The sequence below is a fragment of the Labeo rohita genome, chromosome 5 (genome assembly GCF_022985175.1).
Source record: "Labeo rohita strain BAU-BD-2019 chromosome 5, IGBB_LRoh.1.0, whole genome shotgun sequence".
NCBI lineage: Eukaryota > Metazoa > Chordata > Actinopteri > Cypriniformes > Cyprinidae > Labeo > Labeo rohita.
The window spans coordinates 24,651,358-24,664,889 of record NC_066873.1 but is presented as its reverse complement, the minus strand read 5'-3'; the positions used below and the strand labels follow the sequence as shown (position 1 = coordinate 24,664,889).

Here is a 13,532-nt window from a genome sequence, read left to right as displayed (position 1 = left end):
TGGTCCTTTGCTGGTTTATGCTGGTCCTTGACCAGCAACATGACCAGCTTAGGACCAGCATAAACCAGCAAAGGACCAGCTTAAACCAGCATCAAAACATATCTCCCAGCATATGCTGGTTTTTTCACCAGGGTGGTAACTTTATAGTCGGTTTTCATTTAATTGAAAGCAGACGTGGGTGTGACTGTTTGACTGTTTGCCTACAATAACGATGATTTATATAACATTTTTAATGTTTGCTTATATTCACTGCAACTTAATATTGAGTTAATTACATTTTAGAAACAGTATTCTGAATTAGCCACTGTGTATTTTATGTACATAAAGTTTTTGTTTCCGCTAGCAACAAAAATCACGATTCATAGATGCCCCTTAGGTTGACTCAAAAATGAATTTTTTTTATTATTAATTACTCAGCCTCATGTCGTTCCACACCTGTCGTTCATAGACCTTCGTTCATCTTCGGAACACAAATTAAAACATTTTGATTTGGCATGTGACATCAGTGGTTTAGCCAGTGATCAGTGGTGAGTAATTCTATTGACAGAATTTTTCATTTTGGGGTCAACTATCCCTTTTTATGGTTAACAGGTGTAGCAAGTAACAAAATTGTCGATTTTAAAGCTAAAAATCTGTATTTAAAAATACAGATCAAGTGACCTTGTCTTTTAAGTTGGTAAAGCTGCAGTTGTGGGAGGATCGGTCTTCGCCACCGGGGCTCGCGTTCACATCCCGCTGCCTGTGATAAAACTTGTCAGAATGAAAGTGAACTTCAGCCTGTGCGTTGAAAACGGTTTCCATCAGCACATCTGGAGGACATCATCGCTGCTGTTGCTCTGTTTGCGGTTATGTGAAGTCGTTCACAAGGATGATTGTTCTCTTCTTACTGTTTTTCGGAGGCGATGCATTTCTTCGGTGGGTTTGGGACTTCATATATGCGGAACGTCATGTGCTTCTCAGGGCACCCCACTTTTCCGTGTGCACAGCTTTTAGCACACATATCATCTTCTCTGCTCCCTTCATGCTTCTGGATGTGTTCAGTCCACATGTGGGATGGCTCCAAAAGTACAGGATACACCGTGAAGTCATTGGTTTGCATCAGTGGTTTCAGTGTGCTGCACGAATTTTATGGAAATACATGGTTGGCGTTTTACCTTTAACTGCGCTGTTTCTGTGGGGACGGCGCACGCATTTTCCGGAGAGACCACCGTCTTCTTTCCATGCCTTCAGGGAATGTGCCTCATGCATGCTCATATTCGATACGCTCTTCTTCCTTTGTCATTACACCATACACAAGTAAGCATCACACATCTCTCACATGTCAGAATGTGAAGCTTAAAACATTGCACATTTGGAGCTTTTAACTTTGAATGTTTTTTTTATTTATTTATTTTTTTAAATCCTATATTTATTTATTGTCATATTTTACCAGTTTTTAAATATGACCAGTTTTTTACCAGTTTTTTTTTAATGGGATGCTATAATCTTCATTGGTAGGCTATTTTGATCCAGCTGTGACATTCTCAAAAATATATGAATAAACACAAATCATTTAGTTAAAAAAGTGTTTAATTTGTACACACACACACACACACACACAAACACAAAGGTTTTTAGCTTTGGCCTTCCATGTTGTACAGCTTTGAAAATACATATTTTTGTATGTATATATCCCTCTATGGTACGCATTATGTTGTAACCATGAAATATTTTTTCACAGAAGTTTTTATTTTACTTTGGGAGGGTATTTAGGAAAACATTGCCATATGGCAACAATGTACCACAATGGAAAATGTCCCAAAATTACTTTTTTTTTTTTTTTAAAAAAATTAAATTATGATTTACTTTTCAATTCAAATGCACATTTATTTTAGAAATTGATGTATCTTAATTTCCATCAAAATCTGCCACACACACATACAGACACATATACACATGCACACTCATTGGCTAACTCATCCTCATTGTCATCACATAGAAGAGGCAACTCTGCACTCTTCCTATTGCCCTTTCCATAAAATATTGTTGTATTCATTTTTTGAAAGGACTAAATCATTTCCTTATTTATACATAAATACACATATACTACAATAAACACTGCAAATAAATAAATAATTACAATCAAATTATTGATGTTACTATCTATAAAAAATCCCAATGGGGAAATACATTACTTCAGTTCCACTGTGGTATAGTGTTGCCATATGGCAATATACCTATTTTTCCATAGTGGTAGAGTGTTGCCATATGACAACATTGATATTTTCTCATTTTACAGAAAAACTATGTTAGATTGATTTCTGAATAAAAAATGTGTAATTTACTAACCAAAGATGATGCAAAAAAAAATCTCAGTTGAAAAGAGACATTCAGAAATTGGGTTTACAGAGCAATTTCTGGAGTACAACAGGTGTCCTCCATGTTGGGGTGACAGTGGGAAAAAAGTGTTTTGGAGGAACATCCAAATGTCATGTGGCTTAAAAACAGCATATCACTGACTACCTTAAGGCTGGCCCTTTTAATTAACAACGGAAAAAAGTGGAAAGTAATTGTTGCCATATGGCAACTCCGTACCTTAGAGGGATATGAATGAAATTGGACCCAAAAATGTTTTACATTTTAGTAAAAATGTTAGTTTTCTTGTAAAATGTTAAATGTGAAGGTTTGTTTGAGTATGGAGCAGTGGATTTTTTTGCAGTGGATTTGCAAAGTATGTTTACCTCTCCAAGCAGTCTCAGGATTTTACCTGGATATTTCTCCAGACTTTACAGACTGTCTGGCTTCTGTCTGTCTCACTCTCTGTCTTAGGTTCTTATTAACTTCATAGCTTTGCTAATGCAAATAAGGTTTTGATTTCCTTATTGGCTCAGTATAACCCAAAATATTTTCTCTACAGAATGAACTGGGTCAAGTTTAAAAAAAGTGTTTCAGAAACAGTTAATGCTTTTCAGATCAACACTGATGTGTTCTTAGTTTAACGGACTTATGAGGAATGACGGGTCATTACTGCAGTTTCTTAACAGCCCTATGGCCCTATTTGAAGAAAAAAAATATTTGTGAATATTTTCTAGATTGCAATAACAAATTACATTATTAATGTATCATTATTAATGTATTATTAAATAGAATATAATTGTCAGGGCAGAAAGGACCCAAGAGCGGATGAGGCAGAGAATAATTTTATTAGCCAGTACGCTGGCAAAAAAAAAAAAATAAAAAAAAATAAAAAAATGGATAAGCAAAATAGTCCGTAAACAGAAAAAAGCACAGTTCCGAAATCCAAAAATCCAGAAATAATCCAAACCCCGTCTGGGCAGAGCGCTCAGCCTCCGTCAGCGCCAGAAGAGAAGAAGGGCAACGAATCCGAATCGGCAGGCATGAGAATAGTCGAGAGGAGCAGGGTCGAGAGAGGTGCAGACAGAGATGTGGACGGTAGCCAGAAACAGCGTCGAAAACCAGAGCACGGGTCAGGTCCACAGAGACAATCCAAGAAGAGCGAGCACTACGGGCAGAGCAAACGTTACACCAACTGGGCAGAGAAGAATCTAAGTACACTTGACTAGACTGGAGACAAACAAAAGAAGATCTCGCAAACTCCCAGAACACACTGACACAATACAAAGAGAACAGCCAGGAGAAATAGACCGACTAATTAAAAGGTGAGGCGAAGCAGGTGCGCCAAACAAGCGGCGCGCTGATTGCAGAGGACAATCAGCTGGCACCGGAACAAACAGAGAAACCCCAAAAGATAACCGAGGGGGAGAGAGAGAAAGAAACCCAAACGAATAAAACAGGATAAAAATGAGACAAAACGAATAAAACGAAAAAAACACAATAAAAATAGAAAAAACCCCCAGCAAAACGGACAGATCATACCCGAGTCCTGACAATAATACATTTAATATTTTTAATAATTTTAATTTAATTGATCATTTCAATATAATACTATTGCTTTAACTGTATATATCTTAATAATAATAAAATAATAAAGACAATAGGAATAATACATCACCAGATTCTAGAAAAATAGATATGGTGGAAAGTAACTCAAAAATAAAGTATTTAACACCAGACGAGAAGGAAATTGACAAATGTGTATTTGCTGTGAAACAAATAATTAATCTTATGTGTTCTGTTCTATATGGCTTATATTTGTGTCATAAAATAGGTGAGGTATTATCAAAATGACGAAAGTGATTTAAATGAACCAGAAACTGAGAATATTTGGTGAAAATTTTGTTCTAGAGTTTCAGTGTTTCTTTTTAGTTAAGTTGTGTTACACCATCAATTATTTGAATCTTATCTACATTTTGGGATGATGTGATCAGTTTAAAACGCAATAATCTATTTTAATTGTTTTTAGTGTGAAATGTGACTCAGGTACCACCTGTAGGTGCGGATCCTATGACAATAAAAGGATAAGCACAAAAACTGATCTGAAAATAAGGTTACTGAATCTACTCACCTGCTAGTGTAGTTCAATGATCTACCAGCAGAGGCTGACAGGGTCATGCTACAGTCTTAAAAATAAAGGCGCTTCACGATGCCATAAAAGAACATTTGTTGTCTAAATGGTTCCATAAAGAACCTTTAACATCAAAAAGAAGGCAAAAGAAGGTTCTTCAGATTATAAAAAGGTAAGAAAGAGATGGTTCTTTAAAGGACCTTTGACTGAATGGTTATTTGTGGAACCAAAAATGGTTCTTCTATAGCATTGTTGTGAAGAACCTTTTAAAGCACCTTTATTTTGAAGAGTGTAACCAGCCAGACCTTTAGAAGTTGAATGAAATTACCTGATAATTTACTCATCCCCGTGTCATAAGATGTTCATTTCTTTCTTTCTTCAGTCGAAAAGAAATTAAGGTTTTTGAGGAAAACATTCCAGAACAAAACATTTCTCTCTATATAGTGGACTTCAGTGAAGATCAACGAGTTGAAGGTCCAAACTGCCATTTCAGTGCAGCTTTATTGGGCTCTACACGATCCCAGCTGAAGAATAAGGGTCTTATCTAGCAAAATGATCTGTCATTTTTTAAGAAAAATTAAACTTTATATACTTTTTAACCACAAATGCTGGCGGAAGTACCAACCCAGTGTTTACAATGCAAAAGTGCAAAATTAAGTCAACTGCCCTTTAAAAAAAAGTAAAACAACGATATTGGACGATTTTGAAGTTGGAGGAAATAAGATGGAGTTTTTTACTCTACCCTACCTTTTTGAACCGAAATACATAGACGAAGAACTAACCACACATCACTTTTCCAAGATGATTACGCAATGCATGAAGACATGCATGCACATCACAGAGCTAGTGCAAGATTAACATTAGTGGTTAAAAAGTATATAAATTATTTATTTTTTAAGAAAATGACAAATTGTTTCACTAGAGAAGTAAAGTAAATTACCAGAAAATTTTCATTCTGGAAGTGAACCTATCCTTTAATTAGTTTTTGAAAGACTTTAACAGTCTGACTCCGAAGTGAGCTTGTCCCAAATAGTCCAAGCCGTTAACAAAACTGCCCTCTATTTATACGACAGAGTAGACATGTAAAGTAGAGGAAGAGGTGAACGGATCTGGCCAGATTACAAACCTGCATCGTCATGAGCCAAAAATCTCCATGAACACTAGTAACAGTGTTATGATTCCAACCACTTTAAAAGATTTAACTGCATACATTTAGATTTAGCAAGCTTTTTGTATTGAAGCTTTCTGCGTAATTGATGTATCTATTTATATTAAATGTTATGGTAGCACTTTATTTGACAGTCCTGTTCCTCATTTACATACTATGTACTTTTTAAAGTAATTACAGTAACTAGGTAATAACTAGGTACTAACCCAGAACTTTCCCCTAAACCTAACCCTACCCTATGTAGTTATCTGTAATTACTGTAAAATAACCAATATTACATATCTATTTATATTAAATATATAATTAAATCTAACGGCTGTATTTCTTCCCCAGAATTCCCTGGCTGTTCAACAACGTCCACCGCATTCACCATCTGAACAGGGACACTTTCGCTCTCGCAGCTCAAGACGCCAGTATTTCTGAACTGTTGTCTCTACAAACCCTTGCATTCATAAGTACTATGCTCGTGGGCTGCCACCCTTTTAGTGAAATCCTTTTCCATCTGGTTAACACCTGGATGGCTGTGGAGGACCACTGTGGATATGACTTTCCTTGGGCGCTGCATCGGTTCTTGCCATTCTTTGGCGGGCCGCCGCACCACCTGGCCCACCATCAGCACTTTAAAGGGAACTATGCCCCTTACTTCAGACACTGGGATTACATCTTTGGGACCTCATTGCCCATTTCAGTAAATGAGAAAGACAATAGATAGGGTGAATCCAGGTTAATTACGTCATTATATGACAGTGGGAATGAGACTATTAAAAGTGCTCCACTGATTTCACCCTATATGAACTGACATTACAATAACCCTTTTTTTATATTTTATAAGATTTTTATATTATTTTGCTGAATTAAATTTAGTTAAGCCTGGGAACATCAACTTAATCCTGAAAGCTTAGATTCTTGGCCTGACTTTGTACTCAGCCTGAACTGTGCTGATGCTGTATATTTTGAATACTGGCTATTTGTATTACAAATTTTCATGTTGTATATATTTTAAGTGATATTTAGTTACATTGTTAAAGGTTGATAAATGGATTAAACACATCTTGTTTACATATGTTTCTGTAATATAATTTACAAAAAGGTTCATTAGTTAACTATTTTATTTAACATGAACTAAGAATGAACAATACTTCTACAGCATTTATTAATCTAGTTAATGTTAATTTCAGTATTTACTAATGCATTATTAAAATCAAAAGTTGTGCTTGTTAACATGAGTTAACACACTGTAAATTAACATGAACTAACAATAAAAAAAAGACTGTATTTTCATCAACTAACACTAACAAAGATTAATAAATACTGTGCTTAATATATTGTTCATTGTTCATGTTAGTAACTTAATACATTAACTAAAGTTAATAAATGACGCCTTATTGTAAAGTGTTACCAATGTTTCTGTGTATAGTTAAAATTATTATAGCTCGTAAATTTCTGCTTTACCTTTAAACTTTATTTTACAACTTTTTAACCTCCCAAATGTTTTATTTTAAAGTTGGAGAAACTAAAACATTTTGTTCGACAGTTTGAGGTTGGTAAGATTTTTTTAATGTTTCTGAAAAGAAGTCTCATATGCTCACCAAGGCTGCATGCATTTACAATAAAAATAGTAATATTGTGAAATATTATAATAAATTAAAATAACTGTTTACTCTTTTAATATATTTAAAAACTGAATTTATTCCTGTGGTGGCAAAACTGCATTTTTAACAGACATTTTTCCAAGACATTTCAAAAGAATAGGATTTCTTAAATCTTTTATAATAAGAGACCCTGGACCACAAAACCAGTTATAAGTAGCACGGGTATATTTGTAGCAATAGCCAAAAATACATTGTATGGGTTAAAATTATCAATTTTTCTTTTATGGCGTAAGTCATTAAGATATTAAGTAAAGATCATGTTCCATTAAGATATTTTGTAAATTTCCTATATCAAAACTTAATTTTTGATTGGTAATATGCATTACTAACAACTTCATTTGGACAACTTTAAAGGCGATTTTCTCAGTATTTAGATTTTTTCACACCCACAGATTCCAGATTTTCAAATAGTTGTATCTTAGCCAAATATTGTCCTATTCTAACTTGACCCTTTTGACTGGTTTTGTGGTCCAGGGTCGCATATTATAAATGGTAATATAAAATAACGAGCTTTCAAAAAATAGACTACCTTATATAATGCAGATAGTTAAATTCAAAGCCAATTGCACAGTGCATTGAGATCTGCTTACTTTTATAACACTTGTTTTAAGTCCTCGAGTACTAAAATGACTAAATGAAGTGCTCTTTGCCAGTGTGTCCAGCTTGAAGTTTAATCCAATTCTGTTTCTGTACTACAATCAAAAACACGTCAGTATCACAGGCACAACTTATTCAAAATCTCTCATCAAGCTAACATCCACGTAATTGCTTTAATGGTCTAACTTGGCTCTCACATTAGAACTGGCAATGAAGTTGGAGAAAGATCAGTGGTAGTTTGCACTTAAAAGCTTTGGCAGAGCTGATCATGTCAGTCATATGTTTGTCCAGCAAGGACACTGATGTGAATCAGCAAGGCTAAAACCACCAATTTTATACCAATTAATTTCCCCAAACTATGCCTGATGGTTTTGAGAAACTCTTTAATTTCAAGTACTTAACTGAATCTTGCTAAATCTTTCTGGTGAAGGCCACATCACATCTGTATCCTGCAACAAATCTAGATGCACAGCACCATTCACCTCCACTGTGCCAAAAAGCCTTTCCTTAAACCGACATTTTCAATTAACTGGATAGCCTTCATAGGAACATCTATCACCGTTTCATTTTCAATATTGTTCCCCACACAGCACTTTGGTGAATTATAAGGGATAATTCATTCTTTTTGCTTGTGCAGGGAACACAAGCCTATAGCGTACATTTAAAGTAATGGAAACAAGTCAATTAAGTGGTAACCTATCTTGTTAGTACATTTCAGAAGTTTTGAAGTCCCTAATTCAGTGTACATACTTTCTGTTAAGAGATAACTCCTATATTGAAATGCAAATAAGATTTCAAGTACCAGATCAAACTAAAGAAAAAAGAAGGATTTATTCCTGCTAAAGCTTGAGCTTAGTTTTACAGAAGGTGTAGGTCCAATTTCATTACATTTTACAGTTGAGTTCAAAAGTTTACATACACCTGCAGAATCTGTAAAATGTTAATTATTTTACCAAAATAAGAGATCAAACAAAATGGATGTTAGTTTTTTATTTAGTACTGACCTGAATGAGATATTTCACATAAAATATTATTACATATAGTCCACAAGAGAAAATAATAGTTGAATTTATAAAAATTACCCCGTTCAAAAGTTTATATGCAGTTGATTCTTAATACTGTGCTGTTACCTTTTTTTTTTTTAGTGATAGTTGAGTCCTTTGTTTGTCCTGAACAGTTAAACCGCCCCCTGTTCTTCAAAAAACTCCTTCAGATCCCACAAATTCTTTGTTGTTGTTTTTTTTTTTAGCGTTTTTGTGTATTTGATCCCTTTCCAACAATGACTGTATGATTTTAAGATTTTAAGATCTTTTCACGCTGAGGACAACTGAGGGACACATTTTTTTGAAATTGAAGATCAGGGTAAATTTACCCTTTTTTGTCTTCTGGGAAACATGTAAATATCTTCTGTAGCTTCTGAAGGGCAGTACTAAATGAAAAAAATAATAATATTTAGGCAAAATAATAAAAATGTACACATCATTCTTTTCAAACGTTTACACCCCTCGCTCTTAATGCATCGTGTTTCCTTCTGAAGCATCCTTCTTTGAACCTTCTGTAATAGTTGCATATAAGTTCCTGCATATGAGACAGATCTTAAAATCATACAGTCATTGTTGGAAAGGGTTCAATATTAAGAATCAAGCGTATGTAAACTTCTGAAGTCATTTTTATAAATCAAACTATTATTTTCTCTTGTGGACTATATGTAAATGTCTTTTATATGAAATATCTTATTCAGGTCAGTAATAAATAAAAAACAACATGCATTTTGTATGATCCCTCTTTTGTTTGGCAAATTAATTAACATTTTAGAGATTCTGATGAGGAATACTGCATGTCGACGGCATAATACCCACTAGGTGGCGTTAGGGCTCGTGTATTTTTAGCACACAGGAGGGGGACAGATAAGGAGTCACAGCACAACAGCTTTACTGTAAATAGGGATGGCTGTGAATATTTCAAATTAAACCTAAAATATAAATGTGGAATGAGAAATATGATTGGTATGATATTAAGTGCACATTAAAATTCTCATTAAAATCATGGATGTCATAGGTCACGCTACTATATGTCATATAAGTTTGCAAATAAAGGAACAAAACTGACTAAATTTCTTCCTTCTTTCCTTCCCCACCATTTGAGTATTTCCTACTTATGTAATTTAATCTGACCTGTAAATTAGTCTTGTTTTTATACTTTAAATTGATGAATAAATGAATGAAGTTTTCCCCTGTTTGATTCACCTTACCAAGAAACACTGATATTATTAATGTTTGGCAACCACATAGAGAGAAACAAGAGTGTCACTACCCATCTGAATCCCCGCCAGTGGCTACATCCCTGAAAATGAACATTCTGTCATCATTTGCTCACTCTCATGACGTTACAAACTAATGTGACTGACTTTATTCCCAAATTTACGAATAATTTCTATAATGCATCCCAGGGTTTTATTTATTGTTATTAGAGGACATCTTAAAGAGCAAAGGAAACTTAGGGATGAAGTGCTGAACAGACATATTTAGGATGCTGTATTTCCAATTACCATGACAGGAATACTTTATTTCAAGCAAGTCCCATTTAGCTGACTTACAGCATATCCCAGGGGATAAATCCCTGATATAACAGGAGCTATCACTTGTTGGAATATTTTCCATATTGACTGCCAAAAATGCTGACCGTAATGCCTTTTACTTTTTAAGTTCTGCAGATACTCACTGAACAGTGGCTCCATAGGATGCAGTATTCTTGATTTCCCTCCCTCTTTGCCAAAATCAATCATACTTTCAGTGACCTTCATTGAAGAGATCATACAGTAGTGGAGGAACTTCAGTTTCATACAAATTTAACTGCTTTAGTGAAAATTCAAACAGTGTTTCTGTGGATATCTAAAGATGATTCTCCGTTGTAGTACTAGTGACTGTTTCTGCAGGTGACATTGTTTCTCCAGTAGTTGGCGACAAGTTGTTTTCTTTATGAGTGAGTTTATAAATCACTCTTGTATGAAAATCACTGTCACTGTCCTTATGAGTAAATAATTCAGCCAACCGGATGCTTGATTCATTCAGGAATGAAACGCGTATGAGTGAGTCATATTAATTCAACCGATTCCTTAGAACACACTGATTCATTCAGGAAGGAAGCCCCGCCCACTGGTCGTCGAAGACCGTTGGCGGTTGTGAGTTGGCGTCGTGTGGAGGTATTTTTTTTTGTTGAAGCAAAACAGACCTAATAACTGGCAAGTTGTGTCTTAAACGTAAGTTACTCACTTAATATTAACTTTTTGTTTGTTGAACATATACAAAAACAATATTACACTTGCTATAGAGCTGTTTTTCAAGTTAACGTCTGTGATAAGCTCTTGCTTCTGTGATTCAGTTACAGCTAAAAGTATTACTGAAGTTCACTCTTAATTGCCTATTTAATGTCCAGATGGATTACTTTTTTGGTAATTTTGTGAAACTTTGTGGCTATTGTGTGTCCTTTTTGAAGTACAGTATGAGCACACCATTCCCTGGTAATTGTCATTGCTTGGAAAAAAGCGACCATGACATTATGTATTATTTCATTCGTGTTCAGATAAATAAAGCAAGTCATGGGTTTAGAACAACATGGGGGTACGAAAATGATGACAAAGTAAAAAAAGTAAATGAGTTTTTTGGGTGAACTATCCCATTAAGAACCTACTTTTAAGAAATTCCCATCTGCAGAAGTACTGAGTGTGAAATTTAAATGTAGTAGAAGAAATCAATAACAGGCTGTGATCAGAAAACTTCAGTCTCATATTCACTCTGAATTGGACACATCCACCCCTCTGGCAGCAGCATAATAGGCCTAGTGTCCATAGTGAACAATACTGTCATCTGCTCAATCATGTCCTTTTTGGAGGCTTATTCTGCTCCTCTGAGTGCTCTAAGAGCTACTGTCGGCATGTTACTCCAGTAAGAAGTAATGTCATTGCGCTGTAGGACAAGGACTAGGATGTAATAGCCTATTTCCAGCTAATGTATTTTGAACTGGCGACATTACATACTGCATTGTCTCTTTGCAGTTTTATTTCTCATTTCCTCAAGTAATTTGCTAAGTCAGTCAAGGTCTTCAAGAGACAGTCATGTTCTGGGATTTTTAGAATAGCTGTAACCTTGTCTACATCTGCCCCAATTTGGGTTAAAGCAATGTCCCACAAACATTAATTGAACCTTGGCAAACTTACTCTTGTCAGTCTTTCACCTCTCGTTCCCAGAGCACCTGACAAGATTTCCCACTCTGTAGCATTTACTAAATTGTTTTTCTAAATGAAAGGTGAAGTCAAGAGCTTGTTCATCTAGTCCTGTCAATCAAAGCACAAGAACTTGTACGTGGCCTCAGTGCCTTGACAGTTTATCCCTCCACCAACTTCATTTTTAATCTCTATACGTTAACTCATTTTAATTAAGTAGTCCAGAGAGGAACACAAGCCGAATAAGAAAGAGAGGGTCCAAACTACAATTGCTATTTAAATTATGTACATTTCTTTAAATAAAAAAAGAGGAATCTACATAGTCTCTGACTTTTAATCTTTAGGATATTATTTTAAGAAATATGATTCTAAAATACTGTATTGAGCAAACATGAATTTGTTCATCATATCAACATCAATACTGTCTCAGACTTTGTTAAAAAAATTCCAAAGAGTTGCAGACTTTAAGGAAAAGATATTTTTGATGAAATCCGAAAGCATTCTGACCCTGCATAAACAGCAATGAATCTGAAATGTTCCCAGGCCCAGAAAAATAGTGAGGACATTGTTAAAATAGTCCATGTGACATCAGTGGTTCAACCGTAATTTTACAAAGCTATGAGATATGGTTGTGCGATATATGTCGTCTGCGATAATATCGTAATTGATGTTTTAACGATGTCCAATTTGACATTATCAAGTATTTTGCAAAAAACATTTAAAACACCTACCGAGTGCAGTGCATGCATTACGTGAAGTCTAGACCAGTGCCCGTACGCATTGACAGTGCGTTCTTTCACTGCATGATTCAGTCTATTAAAATACAGAATGATTACAAATTCAAGACATGGGAACAGAAAATGTATAGATTTATTCCACTTCATATAGTTAATCAATATCGCATGAAGCGTGCCGTTTTGCGTCTCTGAGCAACATGAAGGTGTTTCCTTCCCGAATGATTCAGTTGTTTAAATGATTCGGTTCAATCGCAATGACTCACTTATTAACTGTGACTTTCTGCCACCTACTGACATTTTAATTCCACATTTAAAGTATCTTTTTATTATTTAAATAATTTCAAATAGCAGTATTCAACGTTTTATGTTTAAAGTATCAAAACATTATTTGTGCATTTGTAACTGCAGGTTAAATGCATTCATGACCTGCATTAAACAGTGTATAAATACATTAAAATGCCACTTAAGATGCAGCTTCTGTATTTCCTCTGCATTGCAAAGATGAACTTTGTTGATACTGATTTAATTTGCTTGGTAACAGCCCAAATGTAAGAATTTGACTCAAAAGATAATGCACACTTTTAGAAAAAATGGCTTTTTAAAGGTTAAAATGCCCATAAAAGGTAAAAATCAGTTTAAACTTATTGGAAAGATTAATTTCTATCAATGTTCCACACAGAATATAAGGAAT

The 13,532-nt window shown here is 34.8% G+C and overlaps 1 protein-coding gene across 1 annotated transcript; it reads left to right on the top strand.

Moving 5' to 3' along the window:
- The first annotated feature begins 535 nt into the window (after positions 1-535).
- ch25hl3 (cholesterol 25-hydroxylase like 3) lies at positions 536-7,006 on the top strand. The gene is made up of 2 exons (XM_051109526.1): positions 536-1,296; positions 5,967-7,006. The coding sequence occupies exons 1-2, from the start codon at positions 869-871 to the stop codon at positions 6,343-6,345; spliced, it is 807 nt and encodes a 268-aa protein (XP_050965483.1). The 5' UTR covers positions 536-868; the 3' UTR covers positions 6,346-7,006.
- Positions 7,007-13,532: the final 6,526 nt, after the last annotated feature.

Bases quoted from the DNA above. Each gene is read 5' to 3' on its own strand.
- ch25hl3 (XM_051109526.1), top strand. From the start codon at position 869: ATGATTGTTCTCTTCTTACTGTTTTTCGGAGGCGATGCATTTCTTCGG. The intron at 1,297-5,966 runs GTAAGCATCACA...TTTCTTCCCCAG, and splicing joins TGTCATTACACCATACACAA to AATTCCCTGGCTGTTCAACA.